Raw genomic sequence first — 24,465 nt, forward strand, 5'->3', positions numbered from 1 at the left:
TGTCAAGGGGGTGATGTTGCAATAATGATAAGAAATAAATGAGGGTACACAGGCTCGTGGAGCAGGGGAAAGGTGCAGTTACTACCCTGTTTCTCCAACAATACGGCCTCCCCCAATAGGAAGTCCCAGCATGTTTTATAGGCATGAAATAAAATTAAGCCCCTCCCCCCAAATTAAGGCCTATATTAAAACCTGCAAAATGGGGAGAATGGTAGGGGGGCTTGCTGTTAGGAAGTACTTTTGTTGCACACCCGGATATGGTGCTGCCTGCATTGACCCCGATATGAAGTGCCCCACCAATGCCGAGGTCAACATCCAAGCCGTCGCCGCCTGCCCGCCCAAAGATTCAAGGGGGGGGAATTAAGTCACCCCCGTAAAGACGGCCTAGACATTTTTTCGGGGCTCAAAAAAAAATAAGACCCGGCCTTATTATATGAGAAACACGGTATGTTATAGTAATTATATTGTTATCCAAAGTATAACAAGTATAAATACAGCTCTGGGGTTTGTTGCAACCCAGAGCTGACATTAAACATAATTTGATCACTGTTACCTGTTGTTGTGGTGTGGAAGATGAATTTAAAAACTTCACTAAAGCTACAGGAGTGAGTTGATATCTTATTGGTCACCCCCTCAATCTCGGACAAACAGCTGACAGAGAAAGTGATCAGAATGGTAATAAAACCTGCTTGGAAGGCTGGATGGGACCACACTGTAACAAAGCAATCTGTCGTCAGGGTTGCAATCCCAGACATGGTTCTTGTAAAATACCCGGCGAATGCAGGTGTCAGTATGGCTGGCAAGGCCAGTACTGCGATAAATGCATTTCACACCCGGGCTGTGTCCATGGAACGTACAACGAACCGTGGCAATGGCTCTGTGAAACCAACTGGGGTGGCCAATTCTGCAATAAAGATCTCAACTACTGTGGGACTCACCCGCCTTGTTTGAATGGAGGGACCTGTAGCAACACGGGCCCTGACAAATACCAGTGTTCCTGCCCTGAAGGCTATTTGGGACAAAACTGTGAAATTGCAGAAAATGCCAGTTTTTCGGATCCTTGCCCCAATGGAGGAAGCTGCCTGGAGACCCCTACTGGATTTGAATGTCTCCTGTGCACTTGGCTGGGCAGCACCAACCTGCATGCTTAATATGACTGTTCTCCAAACCCCTGTGGGCATGGAGGAACTTGCCAGGATCTAGTTGATGGATTTAAATGTGTTTGCCCACCCCAGTGGACTGGTAAAACTTGTTAAATAGATGCCAATGAATGCGAGAGCAAACCTTGTATCAATGCCAATTCCTGAAGGAACCTGATTGGTAGTTATTACTGCAATTGCATTGCTGGCTGGACTGGCCAGAATTGTGAAACAAACATTGATGACTGTGTGGGACAGTGTCAGAATGGACGGACTTGTTATGATGAGGGTGACGTCTTCAAGTGCATATATCCTGCAGGATGGGATGGAGCCACTTGCAATATAGCACGGAACAGCAGCTGCCTGTCAAACCCTTGCCATAATGGGGGAACCTGTGTTGTAAGTGGAGAGTCTTTCACGTGTGTCTGCAAAGGAGGTTGGGAAGGACCTACGTGCACGCAGAATACAAATGGCTGCAGTTCTGATTCTTATGATCAAGAACATTGCGCTAACATTACCTTCTCTCTTGAGACGTCGCAATCTGTAGTCTTAGAACAAAAAATACGTTTTTATTTATATATTGAATTAGAGTTCTTTTGTATATTGGGTTTTATGGTGACATGCAACTAGTTCTGTATTTGAAAGTGCCTTTGCAGCTCAGAACCACAGCAACTATCAAAGAAAAGTTTATTATTTATTTTTTATTGTAATTTTTTGTTGTTGTTGCTTTGTTTGGGGGAAAGGAGGGACCAGGAAGATGCATGTCAGCAGTTGCTGGTAAAAATAATAATAATGAAGAATTGAGAGGAAAATGTGTCAAAAGTAGAAGTTTGTATAGTTATGTAAATAATTCTTTTTTTATTAATCACTGTGTATATTTGACTTATTAACTTAATAATCAAGAGCCTTAAATATCATTCCTTTTTTTATTTATATGTATGTGTTTAGAGTTGAAGGTTTTTCATAGCATTGTATGCTTATGGCTTCTTTACTTCTTTACCTTTTTTTCCATTGTTACATGTTGCCTACATGCCAAAATTTAAATGTTCCAAATTTTGTTTTGTCTTATTTTTAATTTTTAACAATAGGAAGGGCTTTCTAGCCTTCGATGCTGACTTTTTTGTATGATGTCACATGTGTCTCTTTTATTCCTTTGGAAACATCTTCCATAGTATCACATTCATATTTTTTTGTAAAATACCAGGCCAAGGCAGTTAGATCTAGTTTTCTCTCTCTCTCTCTCTCTCTCTCTCTCTGTAGATGAAACGTGAGAGTTTCTGAGTGGTTGCATGTTATTAAAAAAAAAACTGAATTAGTGTGTGAAGTTGGAAGCACCAAAATCTTACTTTGTAAACTCTTGATTTCCACCACCACCACCAAAAACAGTATAATACTGAACCACCTATAGATTTTATTTTTTGTTTGTAATCTACTGTATGTAGAAAGTATTCTTAATAAGCTAGTCATTCAATACTTGAACAGTAGAATGTCCAGTAAGATCACTGTGTAAAGTTGCATAAGTTCCACTGCCCGCCTTAAATAAGGAAATCAAAGTGCTTCGCACGGCATATCCAATTGCCTCACATCAGCTGTTTTACACACAGGGCTTGCAGCAGAAGATGAGTTGCAAACACTGTGCATGCACAAAGCACACGCTCACACCAAACCAGTAGGAAAAATTTTTGAAACCCACCACTGGGGTGCATGACAATGGGGGATAACTTGGGATCTTCTAGTTGATCATAGGCTTAATTGTGTGCCCTGCATACACATTTCTTGAAATGAGAGATTATTAAATATCCCTTACTATTTGCTTGTGTGACATAAAATAAAATGCTTCTTGGTTTATTCATATCAAGCAATCTTTTGAAGAACAAGAATACAACTCTCCTGCTTTTTTCTGATAAAATTGGTAACTCTATAATTGATTAGTTAGCCTCACCAGGCATTAAGTCATTTTGGCTTATCTTGGAAGCTAAAGAGAGATAAAATTGGTTTGTGCTTCAGTCAGAGACCTCTTTGGAAGATTAGTGCTTTAAATTAAGTAAAGGGCTTGATATTATATTCTGGAAGAAAGAAACAGCAAGCCATTTTTGTATTTTTTATTTATACACTAAATTTATTTGCCATCCCCCTCACTGTCAATCAATTTTGGGCAATTTATTGTTATTTATCATAAATAACAATAAAGACAATTCAAAGTTATATTAAAACATTAAGCATTAAAAATTAACATCAGTAACCAACTAGATAAAAGGATCCCAGTGAGTAAACGGGGTGGAGGTAGGATTTTATCTAATCTACTCACTATTCCCAAAAGGGCCCCAAGTCAATTGGCAGATCCAACTTGTAACCAAGACAACTGTGTGAATGTAATTTGTCAGGATTGGAGCTAAGATGGAGTAAAAGGCTGGTGAATTATTTTTTTCCCTCTATCAGCTGCATGACAGCATGAAATTCAACTGATACATCTTTTCCTTGTGTGAAAGAAACGGCAATATTCCTGCTGAATGGCCTATCAGTTACATAGCTGAGGAATGACCCTGATAAGTGACCTTCTTTCACCAGCTCTAAATGCAAGTTAATAATTTGCTCTGTCAGTTGTTTTTTTTTTAATTGTTGCAAAATTTCGTTCACAAATTAATTCGGATCCCTTCATCCTTGAAGGCAGATGTGGTATGACTAAGCATATTTTAAAAACTGGGTTAAATCCCCCTGTTTCCCCCTCCCAAGAAGAGTTGCTGTTCAAAAGCAGGTAGGACTTCAGGCTCCTTGCTGATTTGGGGGTCATTTCTCAGAGCAATTACACAGCAGAGAAGTTACACCTGGTGAGTGCTTTTAATTGCTTCTTCTGTCAGTTACAGTGCCTGCTATGATAATCAGTGTTATCTACATGGACATTTATGCCATTTGACTCATCTGGAAGTGACTGCAGGTAAATCCATGCCCTGCAATGTATGCTATTATATTAGATACTTTTGGGATTGTATGGATAGCTTGTCTGGAGTTGGTAGATTTGAGGGAGATGTATCTAAGCTGAAACAAATTGCATTGAGACGGATGAGATATACTAGTTTAAAATTGAACCATAACAGAGCTGTAATTGGATAAGGGGAAACATAATAGCAGTCTTCCGATATTTGAGGGGCTGCCACAGAGAGGAAGGGGTCAAGCTATTTTCTAAAGCACCTGTAGGCCAGACAAGGAATAATGGATGGAAACTGAACAAGGAGAGATTTAACCTGGAAATAAGGAGAAACTTTCTGACAGTGAGAACAATCAACCAATGGAACAGCTTGCCCTCGGAAGTTATGGGAGCACCATCACTTGAGACCTTCAAGAAGAGATTGGACTGCCATTTGTCAGAAATGGTGTAGGGTCTCCCGCTTGGGTGGGGGGTTGGACTAGATGTCCTACAAGGTCCCTTCCAACTCTATTATTCTGTTCTGCTCTGTTGCAGGTTTCTTAACTCTCAAGTTAGAGGTTGATACTTCAAAAAGTAGTTTTAGATTTTCTAATGCCATCTGCTCAAATGGGCTGCAGGGTTGTTTTTTTAGCAAGGTTTCTCCATTGTTGAAGAGGCGCTGGTAAGTAGAAATTTAAGAATACCAAGTTTTCCAGCTACTGGTGGCATTGAGGAAAATTAATCTGCTCAAGATGAGAACCCAAACATTAAGCAACAGTCTGGTCTTCTTGAAGAAGACCAGTCCTGAAGTTCAGCTCAGGGTATGCTATGGACCAGAGGTCTCCAACCTTAGCAACTTTAAGACCTGTGGACTTCAACTCCCAGAATTCCTCAGCCAGCAAAGCAAAGCTGGCTAAGGAATTCTGGGAGTTGAAGTCCACAAGTCTTAAAGTTGCCAAGGTTGGAGAGTGGAGACCCCTGCTATGGACTGTATTTTCTAGCTTCTGTGACAAAAGCAGTTACTTCTGAATTCTTAATGGTTCCTCTTCCACTTCTATTTTAGGACATCCATAAAGTCCATCATCCTACTGCGCTGAGCTTGAGTCTGAAGAATTTCTAAAAAGATGGCAGGGAAACCTAAACTGTACTACACTCGAGGGAGAGGAAAAATGGAATCTATCCGCTGGCTACTGGCAGCAGCTGGAGTTGAGGTCTGTTTTACCATGCTTTTTGCAGGCATAGAATTCAGCTAGCGCTCTGGCTGGCATGTCAAAAGGATATTTTAAAACCAGCATCAGAGATTGACTAATGATTCATCCTTGCAACAGATTCTTCACAAAATGGATGGGTTGATTCACCCACAGGCGCAAGAATCAAAGCATTCATAGGATATTTTCTCCCTTGGGGGACAGGGCTCCCCTTTCTTGTCTCTTGTGAAACAGACTTTTCAAAATCTTAGGAAGGGCTCTAGATTGGTGAATTTAAAGCATCTGAGTGCAAAAGAGAGAGAGAGAGAGAGCTGATACGTTGCAAGTTTGGGGAAGGCTGATATACCTGCCTGGATAGTGAAATCAGAATCGGGAAGGGGATTAGAGTGGTTCCAGATCAAAGTCATGTTTTGCAATGGAATTAAAAATACAGAGCTGATTTCCTTTTTAGACGATATGCTGGTAAAGCCTTTTGCTGCATTTAGTTGACCTTGGTTGATTGCAACAAGCTAAGCAGGCTTGAATTTGATTAGAATTTGAAATAAAGGGCACCAGGAATGTTCATGACCATGTGCTAGGTGAGGAAATTGAAGAAAATATTCCAGAACAAGGAAAGCAAATTGTGGGCATGAAAACTGCAAGGCTGAAATTACAGGCACTGAGGTCACCTTGTTCAAAGATTTGGGATCTTTTTAACTGGTGCTATAGTTCTGGCAGCCTCTTTGCAAATGTACAAGGCTCTTTCAACAGCCATTTTGCAAAGGTCACTATTACTTCTTCATAAAAACATGAATCAGCCTCTACCCCCAAATAGGGAAAGCTTCTGTTGTATTGGGTTGTTGTTTTTTAAACACAACTAATTTCAAAAAAATATATGCCAAGCATGAGCTACTTTCTCCAAAATGATCTTATAAAACAAGGAAAAAGCATTTCATTTTGTTTCTGCATTGCAGTTTGAAGAACATTTTTTAGAAACGAGAGAAGATTTGGAGAAGTGGCGCAGTGGTGAGTTGGCTGCAAATTTTGAATACAATTTTATTATCCACTTTGTGATGAGATCAAGGCAAGAATTGATAGGCACTCTGCTTTGAGGTGAATTGAATGGCATCATCCGATTTGCAAAGATTTATTGGGAGCTTGGGCAGTTGATAGCTTGTTTCTAGATCCAATCCTAAGCAGGGATATTTTTTTTTAACTACTATACTACTTAGCCCCCAGGGGGACTCCATATCTCTTATCTGTACACTTGGATCAGTAGAATTGTCCCCACGATGTGAATAACTTGGTGGCTCTCAGAAAAGGGCCTTTCCTATAATGAGCTCGATTAGATTTCCTCAGCCAGCAAAATTGTTCCTAAATTGCTGGGAGTTGAAGCCCAGAAATTAATTCAGATCAATTAAATATTATCCTGGTTTTACATGGATGTTTCTCGGTTAAGGGTGCTGTATATCCTGAGGTTGTAATCCTTGCATTTTTAACACATAGTTTTTTAAAAATAGTAGAGCATATTAAATAGGCCAGTCAAATCAATTTGAAATATTCAATTAACATTTTGATTTAACTTATTTTCTGAATTGTTCTTCTTGTTTGTCTTTCACCAGATGGATGGCTACTTTTCCAGCAAGTGCCTATGGTGGAAATGGATGGGATGAAGCTGGTGCAAACCCGAGCCATTCTCAGCTATATTGCAGCAAAATACAATCTCTATGGGAAGGATTTGAAAGAGAGAGTACTGTACGGGGTTATGACTACGTTGATTAAAATCTAGAATTGATTACAAAGTTGTAACAGAAATATAACATGTAGTACAGATGTAGTTTGAGGTGTAGCTTTATATTAGCATTCAACAATACAGGTTAGACTGCAGTATTGTAAACAACCACTAGTTGGTAGAAAAGAGATGGATCTTTTTGTAGCTCTTTGCTCCATCTGCTGGGCACTCCAGTTTTTGCAGTCTAGATCCAGTGAGATTATTATTTTGCCTGCTTGGTAAAAATTTTCATTTGGACTTCAAATGATTGGAACATGTAGCTTTTTAGCAATCTGTCAATGAGTAGGAAAACAATGATTGAAAGGGCAAGCTGTAAAGTGTATGTAGCAAGCCTTTATTTTTTTTGAAAGCATTCCTCTGATGCAGGAATGAGAAACTTACGGTCTTCCTGGTGTTAATGAGTTAAAATGTTCAGCTTTTCTCAATATTGGCCATGTTGGTTGGAGTGTTTGATTTAAAGGTCAGCACTGTTGTACCAACAGTGAGGTTCCGTTCCTGCACAGTGATCTTAGAAAAATAACTTTTATAGAATAGCAGTTGTGGAAGATGTTTTAAATCCCCTTTTTGCCAAAATAGTCAGTTTCCTTCCATAGATTGCCAATTATTAATGCACCTTTAATGCATTAATAAATGGCAATCTATGGAAAGGAACCGACTGTTTTAAGTCTTAAATTCTCCATTCTCTTTCCCCCCTTTCCTTTTTCTTCCCCACATAGAATTACTTGTTCATTAAAGATGGCTTCTTTGTCCCAGTCTTCTTGTTTTGTAGTCTTTTCTCGTTGTTTCTCATAGTTCCAAATCTCCATTTCTAAAAATTGAAAGACTAAGCCAAAAGAACCCTTCCTTTCTTGTGCATCTTCTTTGTACTTTTTAAGTTCCATTTTCAATTCATCCAGAAGTGGCGCCATTGTATTAATTTTTAAACAACCACCTAGTTGATTTTAGTCATTCAAATATAATAACCAAAAATCCAAAGATCACCAAATAATCCAAATACACGCAAGCTGTTCCTTTTTTGCTCTTTTTTTTCACTTTCTCTTCCTGGGGTTACTATTTAGTTGCAAAGTTTCAGTTAAAATGTATCTTTTAGAAGTCTTGTTGAAGTTTTACTTTAGATTCTTTTTAATTCCAGGCAGTCTCCTCCCTCTTCCAGATCCTGCCCTTATTCTTTTTCTCTCCCTTCCTGCTTATGAAAAAGAAAGATTTTAATGTCCAGAAATCTTTATTATGCCTTTGGCATTTTGTTTTATTTTCAGCTTAATTGCCTATTGATGTCAAAGCGAATTTTTCCGATTTCTTATTTAAGTCTCTTAGTTGTCAGTATAGGGAAGGAGAGAGAAGAAAAAAAAAAGCCAAACCTTTCCCTTTTCACTTTCCTTCGCTGCTTCCGACTCTTCTTTGGGAGCGATGTTATTTTTTGTAAGTTTAAATTCCAGGGTACCTTAGTTGTTGCTTTTACAATTTAACCCGGTCAGCCAAAACTTTCACTTCTTATCTTCCTCCTGCACCTTCTTTTCCGGTCAAGTTCTTCTGTGTGGTGGCCATTTCTGACCACCGCTGCAACCGCCTTCGGGAAAGGGAGTAATGGCCAGCTGAGGAGGAGAGATGCGGCTCTCCTCAACCCTGCTGGTGGTCTCCCCACTCTTCACCACCTCTACGAGGTGGCTTAGCCCCGAAACCAGCCGGCTCGGGGCATTCCAGCGGCGAGCCCAGACAGAAACCGTGCACGATCGTGGATTTCTGTCTGTCACTGAAGCCCTTCAAACTGGAAGTTCCGGTTTAAATTTCTTAAGTAGCTTCCCCAAAAAAAATTAACTACTAATTTTAAATAATTTTTATACAGGTCAAGTTAGTGGAGACATGTCCCTATAATCACTTGGGACCCAACTCAGGGGCACCTAATTTTAAAAATATTTTCTCTCTCCCCTTTAACTATGTCATTCAGGATTGACATGTATGTGGAAGGAACCACTGATCTGATGGGAATGATAATGATGCTTCCTTTTCAGCCTGCTGAAAACAAAGAAAAGCAAAGAGCCCTGATTATTGAAAGAGCTACAACCAGATATTTTCCAGCATACGAGAAGGTAAGTGATAATGAGGCAGGGGCTTTAAAACTCATCTTCCCCGTGTGTTTCCTTCCAGTTGGGTTGAACTAAAACATTCATAATCCCCATGGTTATACTGGCTAAGGATGATGGGGGTTGTAATCCAGCCTGTCTGAAACATACCAGCTTGGAAAGGTTGGCTCAGAACTTATACCCTCCAGTGTAGGTTTCCTAAGATGTAAATATGGGACGTGGCAGAATTTATTTATTTATTGCATTTATATCTTGCAATCAGAATACTCTCCAAAACAATGGTTACTGGACATTAACGCTACCTTTGAAGAATATGGAGCCATCTATTGTATAGCACCAGTAGCCAAAGCAATTGTTTTTCTCCTGTTGCAAATACTGCATCTGTTAGAAATGTACTAGGGAAACAAATATTATTATTATTATTATTATTATTATTATTATTATTATTATTATTATTATTATTATTATTTAAATGAATTATTCTTGCTGGGGATATTTAAAAAGAAATATGGGACAAATATAAAATATATAGTATTACATATTTTAACAGCAGCTAGAATTGCCTATACCCAGTGTTGGAAGCATAAAAGTATACAACCAGATGAACTGATTATCCAGAAAATAATGGCTTGTGCCAAGATGGATAAATTAATTCTGATGTTGCAAGAGAAAGAGGTGTCCGAGTATTATAGGACTTGGAAAAATGGTATGATTGGATTGAACTAAGATAGATGGATGATGAAAGAATTAATGATAAGCAACATATAGATTAAATGTTTACATTTTCATAAATTGTGTATATTTGTAAATAATGCATGAATTAGAAATATAGAGATGAATGCCACAAACTGTCAATGTCAAGATATTTACACTTTTTGTTTGTTTTTTAAAAATATAAAAGATTAATAAAGTTTATTTTAAAAAATGTACCAGGGAAGTTTATCTGTCTAAAATAATATATTTGCCTTTTGCAATCTTAGGGAACAAATATCTTCATCTTCTCTTCATGTTACAGATTTTGAAAGATCATGGACAAAATTTTCTGGTTGGTAACCAGTTCAGTTGGGCAGATGTTCATCTCTTGGAAGCTATCTTAATGCTTGAAGAATTCAAGTCTGATGTTCTCACTAAATTCCCACTGCTGCAGGTAAGGACACTGTTAAAACTGTTGGGAATTGGCAAGCCATGTGACTGCAGCAGAAGGCAATCTGTATTTTCACAGAGTGTAGAGAGACTAGATGGTCAGGCACTGATGGAGACTACTTGAAAAGAACCACTGCAGCTACCAGCATGCCATGATGATGATGATGGCTTTGACATCTGCAATCTCATGTAGTGAATGAGTATGAAGTTCTATCTCTTTGCTGACAGCTGAAAGTAGATTCTGTGTAACATGTGAAAATAATTTCACTTTGGGAAATTGCCTTTGACATGCCAGATCTGTTTCTAAATAAATCAATTGGAGAGAAAATGTCTCAGAGTGATTGATATCATGGATACTTTCTGGATGCCTTACATTTGCTTTATATGGATGACGTACTGGTAGTCCTCAACTTATGACCAGAACCGAGCCCAAAATTCATGTGGTTGAGAATTTTTAAAGTGAGGTTTGCCCCATTTTGTGACATTTCTCGCCACGGTTGTTAAGGGAATCACTGCGGTTGATAAGTTAGTAACCTGGTTGTTAAATGAAACTGGCTTCCCCATTGACTTTGCTCATCAGAAAGTTGCAAAAAGTGATCACGTGATCCCAGATTACCCTGCAATGGTCCTAAGTATGAACCAGTTGCCAAGAATCTGAATTTTGCTCACAGAATCATGGGGATGCAAAGGTTGCAATTGTGAAAAAAGGGTCATAAGTCACTTTTTTCAGTGCTGTTGTAACTTTGAATGGTCACTAAATGAACTTTTGTAAGTTGAGGACTACATGTATAGCCCTTTTGAAACCTAGGTATTTCTAATCACTGCCCATGCTGATACATGGCACACACTTGGAAAAAACCCAACACCTTTTCCGTGTGCAATCAGGATTTTGAATGTCAATTTCATGAGGACCTAGCACTTAAGTGTACTTTCTTGTTCTTCCTTAAATGTGCATATTACCTGATTCACCAGACTCTGCACTGGTAGATCTCCCCAGTCTAGCTCCAGAAGAATCTTGTGGCTCTTTTCATCAATACTATCTCTAGTTGATGTTTCTTTGAAGTTGATTATTGGGTATAGATCAAAAAGATCCAATAAGGCAAAATTCCTTTTAAAAATCTCACCCACTCACTGCACACATCATGAAGCTTCACAGCGCTTTGATACTTTGCCAGATTCTTCCTTTGTAGTTTAGCATGGATTGCAGTTTGGACCTGTACAGATTGCTCAATACTTACGCACTATTTCCAATTGTTGCTCAACCATCAGGTGATTGGATGGGCAAAAAGGAGCGTAGGGGGAAGACTAGAGGAGTGAAGGAGAGAGGGAAAAAAAGAAATAGATTTGTAGTAACCCCCCCACTCCCCAATGATTTCTTGGCCTTTTAAATATTGGAAAGATTTGGGAGTCTTCCACCAAGAACATCTGAGATAGATTACAAAGCAAGTTTGGAGAACCACAAGCCTACATATTATCTGTCTTACATGATTCTTAGTCAATATAAACTTGCTTAATTAATGAGGCATGAGCATTATTTGAAGAATCTTGTTTCTGCAGAGGAATTATATGAACACCAATAACCTATGAATTTCATTGTATAGATTTGAAGGACAAGGGAAAAGGAAAATCTCACCTCACAATAGTTCTGCAATAACAACCAGTTCCTCAAGCTTTCACGGAGTGTGTGTTCCTCTGCTAATTTCCATTTACTTTTCAGAAGAATATTTTGAATTAAGATTTCTGGCCTCGCCCCACTGGTCATGTTTTCTCACAGTACTTTGTAATATTAGCATTTAAAAATTTTAGTACTTCAACTTTTTGAATTAGCCTTACATTTTCATTTTGCACCTAGAAATAGATAGCATTTTCAGGCGGTAAACTCGTATCTTACTTTTCATTGTTTCTTAAGAGGATTTTTCTCTCTTTTTCCTAGGCTTTCAAAACAAGAATAAGCAACATTCCTACAATAAAAAAATTCTTGCAGCCTGGAAGTCAAAGGAAACCTCCGCCGGATGACAACCTGCTGGCACAAATAAAAAAAATAATGAATTTATAAAGGGTTTTTTTCCAAATACTGCATATTTCTACTAACAAATGTCCCTCCCGCCGCCCCATTATATTGCTGATTTTAACTGACCCTATTATTAGAAAGATAAACTAAGTACAATTGCAATTCTTTTTAGTTTTATCATCACAATCCTTTGGAAACAGTGAAAAAAATCAGTAATTTAGATGAAAAATATTTTTGAAGGTTTTGTATCTAAAATTAATGTGTTATAATGCCCCCCCCATGATTTTATGATGTTATTTCAGTTATACCTTAAAAGAAACTCAGTGATTCCTTACATGTAATGTCATTAACTTCTGTCTCTATAGAAATTATTGTATAGTAATAACTTAAGAAAAATAAGTCAATAAATTTCTCTTTTGTTACCATGTAAAATGTAATTCTGCGCAAGTCTATACAGAAGTTAATCCTTTCAATTGACAGCAATGCCTTCTAGTCTACAGACATTTCTCTAACAACGAAATCTTCAAACTGCAAACTTTTGCTGATGTGAACAAGCCAGCCCACACCTGGGAGTTGGAAAGTGGACATGTTTGTTTTGGCAAAACACACGTGGCACACTGGAAACCCCTCCCCCTCCTGACCCCTTGGACCTTCTAGGATGGAGCTGAGGACAGACACAGCACAGTTCTCACCCCACATAAATGGTAGCATTGCAGAAGAATCTGATTTGGGCAGCATTGACGTGTCAACTCATAAAACATTCCTATGCTTGTTTCTTTTGAAGCTTGGCTCGAGGCTCATGAATTAATTAGGGCAATCCCCAGAATCCTGACACAAAGGGGAAAAGAGGAAAGGGCCAGCTTCTAGTGTGCCACATACATGAAGAGCCCTGATGGCACAGTGGTTAGAATGCAGTATTGCTGGCTCATTCAGCCCACCACCAGGAGTTCGATTCTGACTAGCTCAAGGTTGATTCTATCTTCCATCCTTCCGAGGTCTGTAAAATGAGGAGCCAGGTTGTTGGGGGCAATATGCTGGCTCTGTAAAACTGCTTGGAGAGTGCTGTAAAGCACTATGGAGTGGTATATATGTCTTAGTGCTATTGCTATACATGAGGCAAGCCAGAAACCAATTCCCTCCCAGGTCTCCTACTTTGCCTCCATGGCCACTCTGGTCACCACCCAAAGCCCCAGACTGCTATCCATGCAAGGCAAGATCTGTAATTCACATGCTGGCTGGATTTGTAAACTAAATAGACTTACAAGCAACCTTTTGGGACACAAGTAGAGTAATATCTGTATTTGTTGGTATCCTTCAACCATCTGTCAACTCTGTATATAGTTCACTAATGTACAGTATTTATACTAGTCATAGCAGGTAGCAGCATCTTGATGACTTTGGCTGATCTTGCAAAAAAGGCTTAAAACCAGTTAATGTGGTTAATTTAGATGGGAATCCACCAGGAAATATTAGGGTTCTCAAGAGTCTGGGAAGTTAAAAGGAAAAGGCAATCATAAACCCCTTCATCATTTAAGTGTTACAAGAAAAGTACATGGATGTGTTCATATATTCACCAAGAGTCTACCTCAAGTTGAAGGAGTCATTGTTCTTATTTATGCTTAGATGTTGACCAAACTAATTTTGTTCTGTAATTTATGACATATGTTCAAACCAATGTAAGCATAATTAGTATTTCCCTCAAATATAGCCTTGACCAGTGGTGGGATTCAATTTTTTTTACAACTGGATCTGTGGGCATGGCTTGGTGGGCTTGGTGGGTGTGGCAGGGGAAGAATACTGCAAAATCTCCATTTCCTCCCCACCCCACTAACTTGCTTTCCAGCTCTGTTCTCCTGTGCAGGGCAACAAAAGAAGACCCAACCAATCAGCTGGGACTAGGAGGCAGAGAATAGATGGGGGCGGGGCCAGTGAGAGGTGGTATTTGCCAGTTCTCCGAATTATTCAAAATTTCCACTACCAGTTCTCCAGAACTGGTCAGAACTTGCTGAATACCACCTCTGGCCTTGACTGACAAGTTAAAATGGTCTAACTCTAACAAAATTGCTGAATTTTGAGCACTGATTTAAAATAAGTTGGTTGGTATCTACAAAAGTAATATATCTACATCAGCAGTAGGAGGATTCCCTGTAGTAGCTCCCTTGGCCATAAACACTGTTTTGATAAAAACAATAGATGAACAACCACTCCATTTTTGGGGATTCCTGCTACACAAACCTTTGCCTTGGTCAGGTAAAGAGAAGAATATATATACTGGTCAGAACCTGCTGAATACCACGTCTGGCCATATGTGTGTGTGTGCGCGCATATGTATATACACACACACATACTGCATATATGTCCCACCGTACCATAATTTAGCATTTTTTCCAGTCAATCTCCTCATTCAAATCACTTTAAGAAATATTGAAAATCAACTTACAAGAGAGTTTGTATCCAAAATATTAAAGTTTTTTATTTTTAATATGATATTTGTTTGCATTTTGACATAAGCCATACCTTTTGGAACTGATTTTTTTTAGCATTCTAAGAAATTAATACAGCATTCATTAATATTTTAATGGAACTGAAATACAATATTTAATTATTTATGAAACTCTACATGCACACCCAACTCACTCGCAGTGACTCTGGGTGGCTTAGAAAGATAAAAACCCAATATAATACATATACATAAATTTGTATTATTCCACATCTTGATCTATGAAATTATCATCCAGGACTGGGAATGACTTTATTAGATCCCACCATTTATGACGAACCTGAGTTTTCAAAGTCCTTGTGACTTCTATTCATTCCAGGGAGAATAAAGCATAAATTGAAACTTTATCTCCAAAATTAAAATAATAATTAGAAGTCCAAGTTAGTCATTGGTCTGAAAAAACATAAATCAACAAAATGTTAGTTAAAACATTAAAGAATGCAACCCCACATACATAAGGAATAAATGGATTTCTGAGTCCATAAGGAATAACACTGCCTCTATGTCATCGTAATTACAACAGAAATGGCCGATCTTTCAGAAGGGACATCCGTAATTCAATGCGTACTTTGTCTGATTGTGTGGAAATCTGGAAGTGCCTCTTCTCTCATATGAGCCGGAAGACAAGTCTCACAACCATCACCAGGCTGTATTAAAAAAAAGAAAGAAAAGAAAATTAAGAAATGAGCGATCAGTTAAGACATGAACAATTTTATATTTTTATATTCAGAGTTCTATACAGAGAGAGAGAGAGAGACTGCTCTGAATAGAGAGCTTCAACAGGAATGGGGACCTGTGTGAAATTTCATCCTCAAAAACGGTTGGAAGTTGCACACCTCTACTGCAGATATGCCTTAAAACACGCTTCCCCACTTGGTGCAATTCACATACGTTGGGCCCCAACCACTATAATCTAAGTTTGCATGGATTCTGCCTGGGACTGATGGCACCTGAAGTCCTTGATTTTGAATACCTGAAAGCAAATCCTCAACTCTTAAGGGTAATGTCCTTATGTAAGTAGTTCCTTTTGAAGTCAGGAGAATGGATTCCACAATCAACCAACCAACCTCCCCCCCTTCTCTCTCTTTCTACACACACACACACATCCCTATTTCAGTGAAACTGTACAATCATAGAATATTCTAGAATGTAAATTCAGAAATAGCTGGATGACAAATGTCCAGTCATCTATAAACTGATTCTATGTTAATCGGTCCCATTTACATCCAGGAACTCTTTTACAGCATTTAAAAATCACACACCGTGCAATCGTACACAACTGTAATCACAAGTATGACACACTGTAGTCACTGGGGGCTAGTTAAGTAAGCTTTGGACTGTGTCTTAAAGCAGAAACGGTTTACCTGAGACCTGCTATAATTCCAGCTGGCATTAGTTTCTTGGTCCTCTTAAACCTCACTCCCATTATAGTGGTAAGTATAAAAGCTGTGACTGCAGGCAAAAGTACAGAATGTTTATTTTAGCAAATGTTATGCTCTGTTTTAACTACATATTATTATAATTATTTATGGCAACAAATTAAAATTATTCCAAATTAAGTAGACAGCTACTGAAACAAAAAAAAATATCATTCAAATGTCCTCATATTTTTTTAAAAAGGTTTTGTCTACATCATCACCATCTTATAATTAGAAATCTTTATACTGAGGTCAAGACAAATTGTGTCTTTGTGCCTATTCTGAACCTCTTATCTTTCCATCTCAGTAATAGTGATCTCTAGAGTTCTTTTTCCATAACTATTTTCCTAACTGTGTCTCATAAAATTTCACTAATGAAACAAGAAATAGCTCATGTACCTTTCAAAGAATGTGTTTTGATTCAATTAAAGCATCTTGTTGTGTGATCCAGACAGGTTTTGGCCAAGTTATGTGCAAATTTGGACGTCAATTAAATGGGAACCCATTGTCTCATGTGAACCCACAAAGTGCACAACTTAGTTTCCAACCCGGGAGCCTTCAGAAATGTGCATCTATAAATTCCATCATCCCAGCTAATCTAGCCAATAACAAGGCTTGAGAACGATAAAGCATTTAATTCCACGTTTTACAAAGTTTGCTCCATCCACGTGATGGAAAAATTCTCAGTGTCCCAATACATGCAGGCTTGCACAAATAAACCAATTATTATTTCTTCATCCTTAAGAAACAAGAATCAACCATACTCACACTTCAAAACTAAATTTATTTATTTGTTGTAATGTTTACACTAACCATCTCACCAGAGAGAGTGAATTTGGGTGGTTTACAACAACAAAAGAAAAAAGATTTCTTTAATTTATTTATTCAATTTCTATAGCTTCTCATCTCAGGCAAGCGACTCTGGTATCAATACATGACTAAAAGCGCAGTTAAAAACAGAATTAAGGACATGGTTAAAATGTATAAGTTAAAAATGGAATCAAAGTTTTTTTAAAAAATTCAGAAGACTAACAAGTTAACAAGGCAGGGCGAGTGCCCTCAAGTCTCAAGGTTTGCGTCATGGCCTTGCCTACACTAAATGCAATACCAATGCAATCTATAGACAGCATAAGCTTTTTACTTTGCATGTTCTGTTCTTACAAATAGTGCATATGACAGCAATTAGTTTGCAGTTTCCAATTATTCCGATAACTCCAATATATAATGAAAGTACATTTAAAACTCCTTCTGCTTCCCGCCCGCCCCTCCAATTGCTTGTATGGGAATTATTCTCTATACTATTCATGTTGTATTGTATTTTCTGCTATGGATTGCACCAGTATAGGCTAAGCCAATTTTGTTGTGTACAAGATGTACAAGGACAATAAAGGCTATTACTACTATTACTATTAAAGAGATGTACTCTCTCTTTTAAAGAAGTAGGATACTCACATAATGATACCTTTACATCTTTGGGATCGTGCGTTACCCAATATGCTCCATAACAAGCCAGCAAGCCAAAGAAAAGGCCAGCAACCAATGAGATTTTACTTCCTGCAATAAATAAATAAAAAGTCTTACTGTACTCTTTAAGAATATGTACTTCAGTTTTTGAAAGACATGTCTTTGATTTTTGGAACCCGAAAAATGTATTTAATTATTGGACATATTTCGACCCTGTTCTTCTGCAGACAGATAATAAGAGCAAAAAGGGCCAATAAATAATGCCAAGTGACTAAATCTGACAAAGAATCTTTTTCTGAAAAAGTTACACAGAAACAAGAGTTTCATTACTTATACATGAATGGCTATGACCCAAGAATAACATGGCATATATAGGGGGGAGGGAGGAAGAGCAAGAGAGGGAGGGAGGGAGAAGGAAGGGTGAGGGAGAAGGAAAAAGTGAGGGAGGGGGAGGGAGAGAGGGAGAGGGAGCGGGAGAGAGAAAGGAAGAGAGAGAGAAATGTGCAGGCTCTTGAAATCTCTGGCTGTGCCAATTGTTGCCAGTGCAGCATTAGCAGCTGTTTTGAACAATACCCCAATTTATGGGGGGGGGGGGGATCCAAAAGTGTGCAGTCCAAAGCTGAACAAGGGATAAATTCATTCGGAAGCTTCTGTGCCCTTGTATCCCAGTCATTTTTTTTTTCTGCATTCTTTTGTTACAACAGAGTGACTTGATAGTCCTGTGTTCACACTGGTGGTTCAACAGGAGTGACCAATCTAAACTATTTACTGACCTTGGCAGAAATGGTGTATTCAGGTTTCCTGGGATTTTCAGGATTTTTTTCTGAACCCATTAGTAACTCTTGGGTAGTTAAGTTGCAATGATAGCAACCACTCTATGTGTAGTAACTATCCTACTACAGCAGAGAAATGATCCCAAAAAGCTTTGCGCAAATGCAATTATGAACTAAATTGCTAGTTAATGATTCCTTAAGATTCTTCAGAACAGTATCTGATCAGGAGGCTGCGTGGACTGCTCCCACTCTGTTCCAAAATTCTACTATTCTTTGATATCTGCTCCACAGGAATTCAAGCAGAATATTTTTAGGGTTACAAAAGAATAGAATAGAGTATTCTTTACTGGCAAGTGTAATTGGACAGCCAAGAAATTTGTCTCCAGTGCAGAAGCTCTCAGTGTATATACGAACAACGAAGTTCTATAATCATAAGCACCAATAGTAGAATGTAAAAGGAAATATGGGAAGGATAACAGTAATACAGCTCTACTACATGGGAAAACATCTATAAAAGACAGTGTTGTGGGAATTAAGTGTTTGGCAGCGGTAGAGCATATGTGCACCATGCAGCCAAACTAATATGGACATGGCATTTCTGTAATCTAATATTGCATGCCACGTTTTTCTCCCACTATGTCTTTCTGTTTCTTTCCAAATGCATTCCAATTCTGCTGACAGAGCCACTCTGTCAGTGAGAGGAACGAATTTCATACTATTAGTTTTCAATGGAAAAATAACACAGTTGCACCAAGAACATATTAAAATATGATGAATTGTATGCTTTGGGATAGGGAACATTTTAGAAATTGGTGTTAAATACATTTTTCTTTTTTGCAGAGAGAGAAAGAGAAAAGGGAATCTACGTCTCCTCACCTGGCCTTTAACATTCCAGAAACAGATTTCTAAAACAATGTTTTATTCTCCCAGGGAAGAAGATCATCATCATCCAAATTATTCCCCCGTTTTCCCCTTACTGGTCACCACCATTAAGAGATTTCAACCTACGATTGGTTCCAAAGTAGCTGCTCACCTGTTGGGCCTTGCTACCAGTCAATTGGGAGCAGGGGCCAGAGGGAGGCAGGAAAAAGAGTGAGGGTACCTGTTTTCCCTTGTGTCATGCAGCCTACCATTTACTGGGAAACATAGCTGGAAGCAGTCACAACTTTGGCAAATTTCAATCCCATGGAACGCACGGATTCCCAAGTTTTAACATATTCTGTAAATTAGCTGATTTGAGATACGTTGATTCAAAAATTGTTGCTCCGCAATGAAGATTACAAAGTGTCACAGACACAAGAGGTTTCGTGGTAGAAAAGGTTTAGTTTAATCTACCGTAATATCTTAAGCTTTTTACAGGTATTCTTCTTATGAGCTGTAACATATTGCAAAACAACGCGCAACTTAACAAAAATGTTTGAGAAAATGCAGAAGAAACAGCAGAAACATGACATCATTTTCTCCATTGTACAAGTCCACCATTACCTTTGCGAATATATCCTACGATACCGCCAAGAGCTACGACCAATCCATAACCAAAGCCAATCCAATCCACACTCATGGTGAAAAGTCTGGAGAACAGAACAGAACAGCAAAATGAACAAGCTAAAACTAGTCACATAATGGCAGACTTAGGAGGAGGGAGGAGAGGATGATTGGGTCACAGCAAGAAGCAACCTGTAATTAACCATGGCTATCTCAGAAAAGTCAGAACTAATATGTTTAGTATTTCCTAAGGCTGGTTGGATTTCTTTAAAAAAAGAATAGAATAGAATAGAATAGAATAGAATAGAATAGAATAGAATAGAATACTTTATTGGCCAAGTGTGATTGGACACACAAGGAATTTGACTTGGTGCAAATGCTCTCATTGTACATAAAAGTGAAGATACATTTGTCAAGAGTCAAGAATCATCAAGATAGAGCAGGAAAAAGGTGATGAGAATTCACATTGTTACCAACAAAACAATGTGAATGTGGCAATATAATTACCAGGAATCAAACTCAACAGGAGGGAAACCAGAGAAAGATTTTAGGAATGCCTTAACAATCATCCAACAGTAAAAGTGAAACCAGATCTTCTGAGAAAAACCGACCAGAGTTGTGGGAGGTATTAACTCACTGGTTTGTGTTAGGATTAGAGGACTGTACATAGATAGCCTGTGCCCAATTTTGCAATGAAAGATGGGGCAATCCTTTCCTGGTTTAATGCCAGCTTGAATGCTATGGCTAAACATGTGAAGCTCTCATACCTGTGGCCTCCCAAGCATACCTTTATATCAGACATATCCAACCTTTTGGCTTGCTTGGACCCAGTATTGAGTGAAGAGGAATTGTTTTGAGCCACATAGAAAATATAATAATGTTCATAAATAACACATTTCCTTTATTTTTTTTGGAGGGGGGGGGATGTATTTTGAGGCTGCATGTGGGCCACAGATTGGACATGCCTGCTTTATACCCAAAGGACACTGTATATTCCTGCTGCACTTGGGAGTGCACTCAACCTAGGTCAGGCAAAATTATTATTTGATGCCCAAAGAATTACATAGATTTCTTTTGCCCTTAGTTCCTCAGGACTTATTCCAAATTCCATGTGATTATGTCACAAAGCTGGTGTTGGTATGATTGAATCCAGTATCTGAATATCTATTTGGGATCAAACTGATCTTTTCCCCAGTAGGTCTAATTTCCTAGGTTCCTTCTGATGACTTATTTCTTCTCTTGGATCAAGGCAATACATATAAAATTGGATTCTTTGAGTTTCTCCATATCATTTTCTAAGCCGCCTGAGTCGCTTCAGTAGTGAGATGGACAGCACATTAATTTTATAAAGTTAAATGCACATGTAATTATAGTATACTACAATTAAAGAATGATGTAAAGGTACTGATATTTAAATAGACATGGCATCCCTTTCTCAAGCTAAGTAACCCTTTTCTCTTTGCCATCTGTTTGTTGACTTTTTTTTCACTTTGATTTTTGCATATCTGACTCCAAGCCTTGGAATATATGAGATGCTAGTAGTCTTATAGCTTGCAGGTTTCCACTGTTATATAATGGGAGTGGCCATAGTACAGTCCTCTGCACTTTGCTACCTATGGCAAAATTAATGAGTGCCCTTCAGAGATGGGGTTGGCAAGCTCCTTTCAGAGGTCCCAGAAACACTGATTCTCAATGCCAACATCAGAGGTGGCAAGACCTTCCCTGTTAAGACATAGTGAACAGATGACACTGTAATAAACCAGGAGGTTAACTGAGGTTAACACCTGACAGCTGCCCTATTTTATTTCCCAAAGCATTTACTGCATGGCTAATCCCAATAGCTTCAGTGCTGCAGCACTCAATGTGCTGTGCAAACTCAGTCAATTATTGTTTATTTAATAAGCCATGGTTGAATATTGACTTACTAATTACAAGTTAAGCCCACATACTCTACTTTCTGGGTCTTTGCCATTGCTGCACTGGGCACAAACTAGACACCTCATATTTCAGGCAACTATACGAGACTGATATACACTGATTGCTTCTTCTACTGTATGGTTTTCTCTTTGGGCAATAACCTTGATGTGAATTTGGCAGCCTCTTTCATGAGGGCTGGATCCTTTTCTTAGCAATGCAGTTGGATTGTTTCTATGGAGCTCCCAAACCCTTATACATAGGCAAGACTTAGCGATGATACTCCCAAAGATCAGGAATGTGGCTTCCAGAGATCAGCAATGATCTACCAACCAAGAGGAACCAGAAAGACCAAATGTATATAGTGCAATGCATGCCCAAGTAATAAGAGTTTAACCAGATGTAAAGTTAACAAGAGGTGTGTCTGTGTACTGACACACACACACAGACAAGATGTGTGTGAACACTCACCTACACATGCATATAAAACAAATTTATACAGCTGCCCAACTCATGTTTTATACCTGTATATTTATGTAGGTGTATAGGCACACTTATGTACATACATACATACATATAAAACAAATTTAGAGAGCTACCCAGTGGCTTACACGTTTGTGTCTGTGCTTATGCATGTATTTGTAGTTACATACGTATGTAACACAGACATACATACAGATACATTTATACAGCAGCCTAGGTCCCACGCAGACTCCGGGCGTGCAACAGTCCGTCAATCTTGACTGAACGCGTGCAACTGACTCCCCCACCCCCACCCCGCTTCCAGGCACACTCGAAGCCTCAAGTCAAGACTACAAAACCCATGCTTAATTTTTACACGGAAGCAGCGGGCCAAAAAGTGGCTACATTCCCAGCTCTCGGGATCCTCCCGCAAGCGCCGAGCAAACGGGGACCCCCCAACCCCTTTTCCCACCCTACGTCACTCGAGGCCCTCTGCGTTAATGCGGCAAAGAAAGAGGCGATCAATCGCCGCCGCCGCCGCCACCCTGGGTTGAGCACCGAGGATGCACTTCCCCCCACCGCCCAGCGAGGGCTTCCGGACTGCACTCCCCCATCCTCCTCCTCCTCCGTCCCTCCCGCATACCTTCGGCTCCGAGACGGGCGAAGGGCGAGGCCGCCCCTCGCGCTTTAAACCCCTCCTCCGAAGCCGTCCGTCCCTCCGAGTCTCTCGGTGCCCCCTGCCGCCCAGCGGGAAGCGGCTTCGCTTTTCTTGCCCTTTGGCCTAGTTTTTTTTTTTTTTTTTTAAACTCCGGGCTGGCCCGGTTAAGATAGAGCGAGCCTGCCACCCCGTGGAGGAAGGAAGCTAAGACCACTCGGCCAAGGCTGTAAGAGCAAGGGCAGGCAACGATGGCCGCGTTTACGATCTCTGGTCTTCAACTCCCAGAATTCCTGGCTCAGGATTTCTGGGAGTTGAAGTCCGCAGGTCCTAAAGTAGCCATAGTTGGCCGCCCCTGCTATAAACGGAAGGGATTCCCCTGCCCACCCCCTCTCAAAAATGAAATCCCCTCGGAGATTGTTCGTGTTCATCGGCTGCTTATGGAAATAGTTTTTTGTTGCCTTTTTCTTCTTCTCGAGTTTATTCTTTTTTACTTCCCATTTTGGCCTGCAACATGTCCTCATAGTGTCCCATCGAAGTACTAGACACGTCATAATCAGCTTAATTTTGGAGCTTTAATCGGTTTTTCCCAATGCTCCAATTTGCACAAACCCAGATTGTAGCGGGAGAGCCCTATCAATCTCTAGTGGCACAAAAACTCCTTCAAGTTTCGGTGGATGATCTTTAAGCTAAAGATAATGTAATATAGTGGATATAATGACTATGTAAAAAGAATGTGCAAGGAAATTAGGGTTGTAAATAGGAAATCATATACGTTTATAGCACCAACGTAGTAATGTAAAATAAGAGATTAACTGTTATAAGTTGATGGGCCATCTGCTAAAATAAAGCCAGGTCATGGCACACACTTCAAAGTAAATCAGAAATCATGTAATTATGATGTCTGCCTGTCAAGAACAAAGAATCCTTATCCACAGAAGATATGTAGACTTGGATATCTTGTACAACTTGTACAACTTGTAACAATCCTGGCTAATTGGAAAGCTGATAAAAGTAATACGAGTTAGCCAACTTGCATACCTTAGCTAAAAGTTAGAAGTAGAGATTGCCCTGCAGCAAATCAAATGAACATTAGATAACTCCTAGGGATTTCATTAGCCAAGACCTAGGAATAGGGACAGTTAGAGACCAATAGAATAAATTGTAGAATTATTACTAAAATGCTTCTTATTATTGTGCTTTGTCCCGCCTTCTCCTTTAGTGAAAAATGTATAAAATTTACTTAACCCTTTGTTCTGGGCTCTTGGCATTTTGACATGGAGCCCTTTTCCTTGGAGTAGTCCAATAAAAAGCAATCAGAAAACCTGCACCTCGTGCCTGGCGTTCATCATTGGCTTCGGCACCAGGCTCAGACCCGAATTGGGGACAACAAGTGATGTTATAGCATGTATGGCAAAATAACTGCCAGGAAAATTGTACTGTGTTTAATTGTTTTTAATGTTTATTCAATAAAATTTTAAAAAAACTTCAAGTTTCAAGAAAATTATAATTTCACACCAGTCTATCCAAATCTTT

General features: G+C 39.1%; 2 protein-coding genes across 4 annotated transcripts; one reads left to right on the forward strand and one right to left on the reverse strand.

Moving 5' to 3' along the window:
• The first annotated feature begins 3,796 nt into the window (after positions 1 to 3,796).
• LOC113432930 (glutathione S-transferase-like) lies at positions 3,797 to 12,686 on the forward strand. Of its 2 annotated transcripts, none has more exons than XM_026695209.2 (7): positions 3,797 to 3,967; positions 5,108 to 5,255; positions 6,206 to 6,257; positions 6,854 to 6,986; positions 8,969 to 9,110; positions 10,120 to 10,251; positions 12,181 to 12,686. In XM_026695209.2, exons 2-7 carry the CDS (start codon positions 5,169 to 5,171, stop codon positions 12,301 to 12,303), a joined length of 669 nt encoding a protein of 222 aa, XP_026550994.1. In that variant the 5' UTR covers positions 3,797 to 3,967; positions 5,108 to 5,168; the 3' UTR covers positions 12,304 to 12,686. The 2 variants fall into 2 exon arrangements, with proteins under 2 accessions (XP_026550994.1, XP_087772463.1); XM_087916337.1 differs by lacking the exon at positions 3,797 to 3,967 and adding an exon at positions 3,998 to 4,074.
• Positions 12,687 to 14,705: 2,019 nt separating this feature from the next.
• Positions 14,706 to 23,038, reverse strand: TMEM14A (transmembrane protein 14A). Of its 2 annotated transcripts, none has more exons than XM_026695211.2 (5): positions 22,918 to 23,038; positions 19,899 to 19,984; positions 17,629 to 17,730; positions 16,123 to 16,210; positions 14,706 to 15,405 (listed from the first exon to the last, which is right to left on the reverse strand). In XM_026695211.2, the coding sequence occupies exons 2-5, from the start codon at positions 19,972 to 19,974 to the stop codon at positions 15,366 to 15,368; spliced, it is 306 nt and encodes a 101-aa protein (XP_026550996.1). In that variant the 5' UTR covers positions 19,975 to 19,984; positions 22,918 to 23,038; the 3' UTR covers positions 14,706 to 15,365. The 2 variants fall into 2 exon arrangements, with proteins under 2 accessions (XP_026550996.1, XP_087772484.1); XM_087916358.1 differs by lacking the exon at positions 22,918 to 23,038 and adding an exon at positions 20,406 to 20,491.
• Positions 23,039 to 24,465: the final 1,427 nt, after the last annotated feature.

The sequence above is a fragment of the Pseudonaja textilis genome, chromosome 1 (assembly GCF_049901715.1).
Source record: "Pseudonaja textilis isolate UNSWEBS1 chromosome 1, rPseTex1.2, whole genome shotgun sequence".
Classification (NCBI taxonomy): domain Eukaryota; kingdom Metazoa; phylum Chordata; class Lepidosauria; order Squamata; family Elapidae; genus Pseudonaja; species Pseudonaja textilis.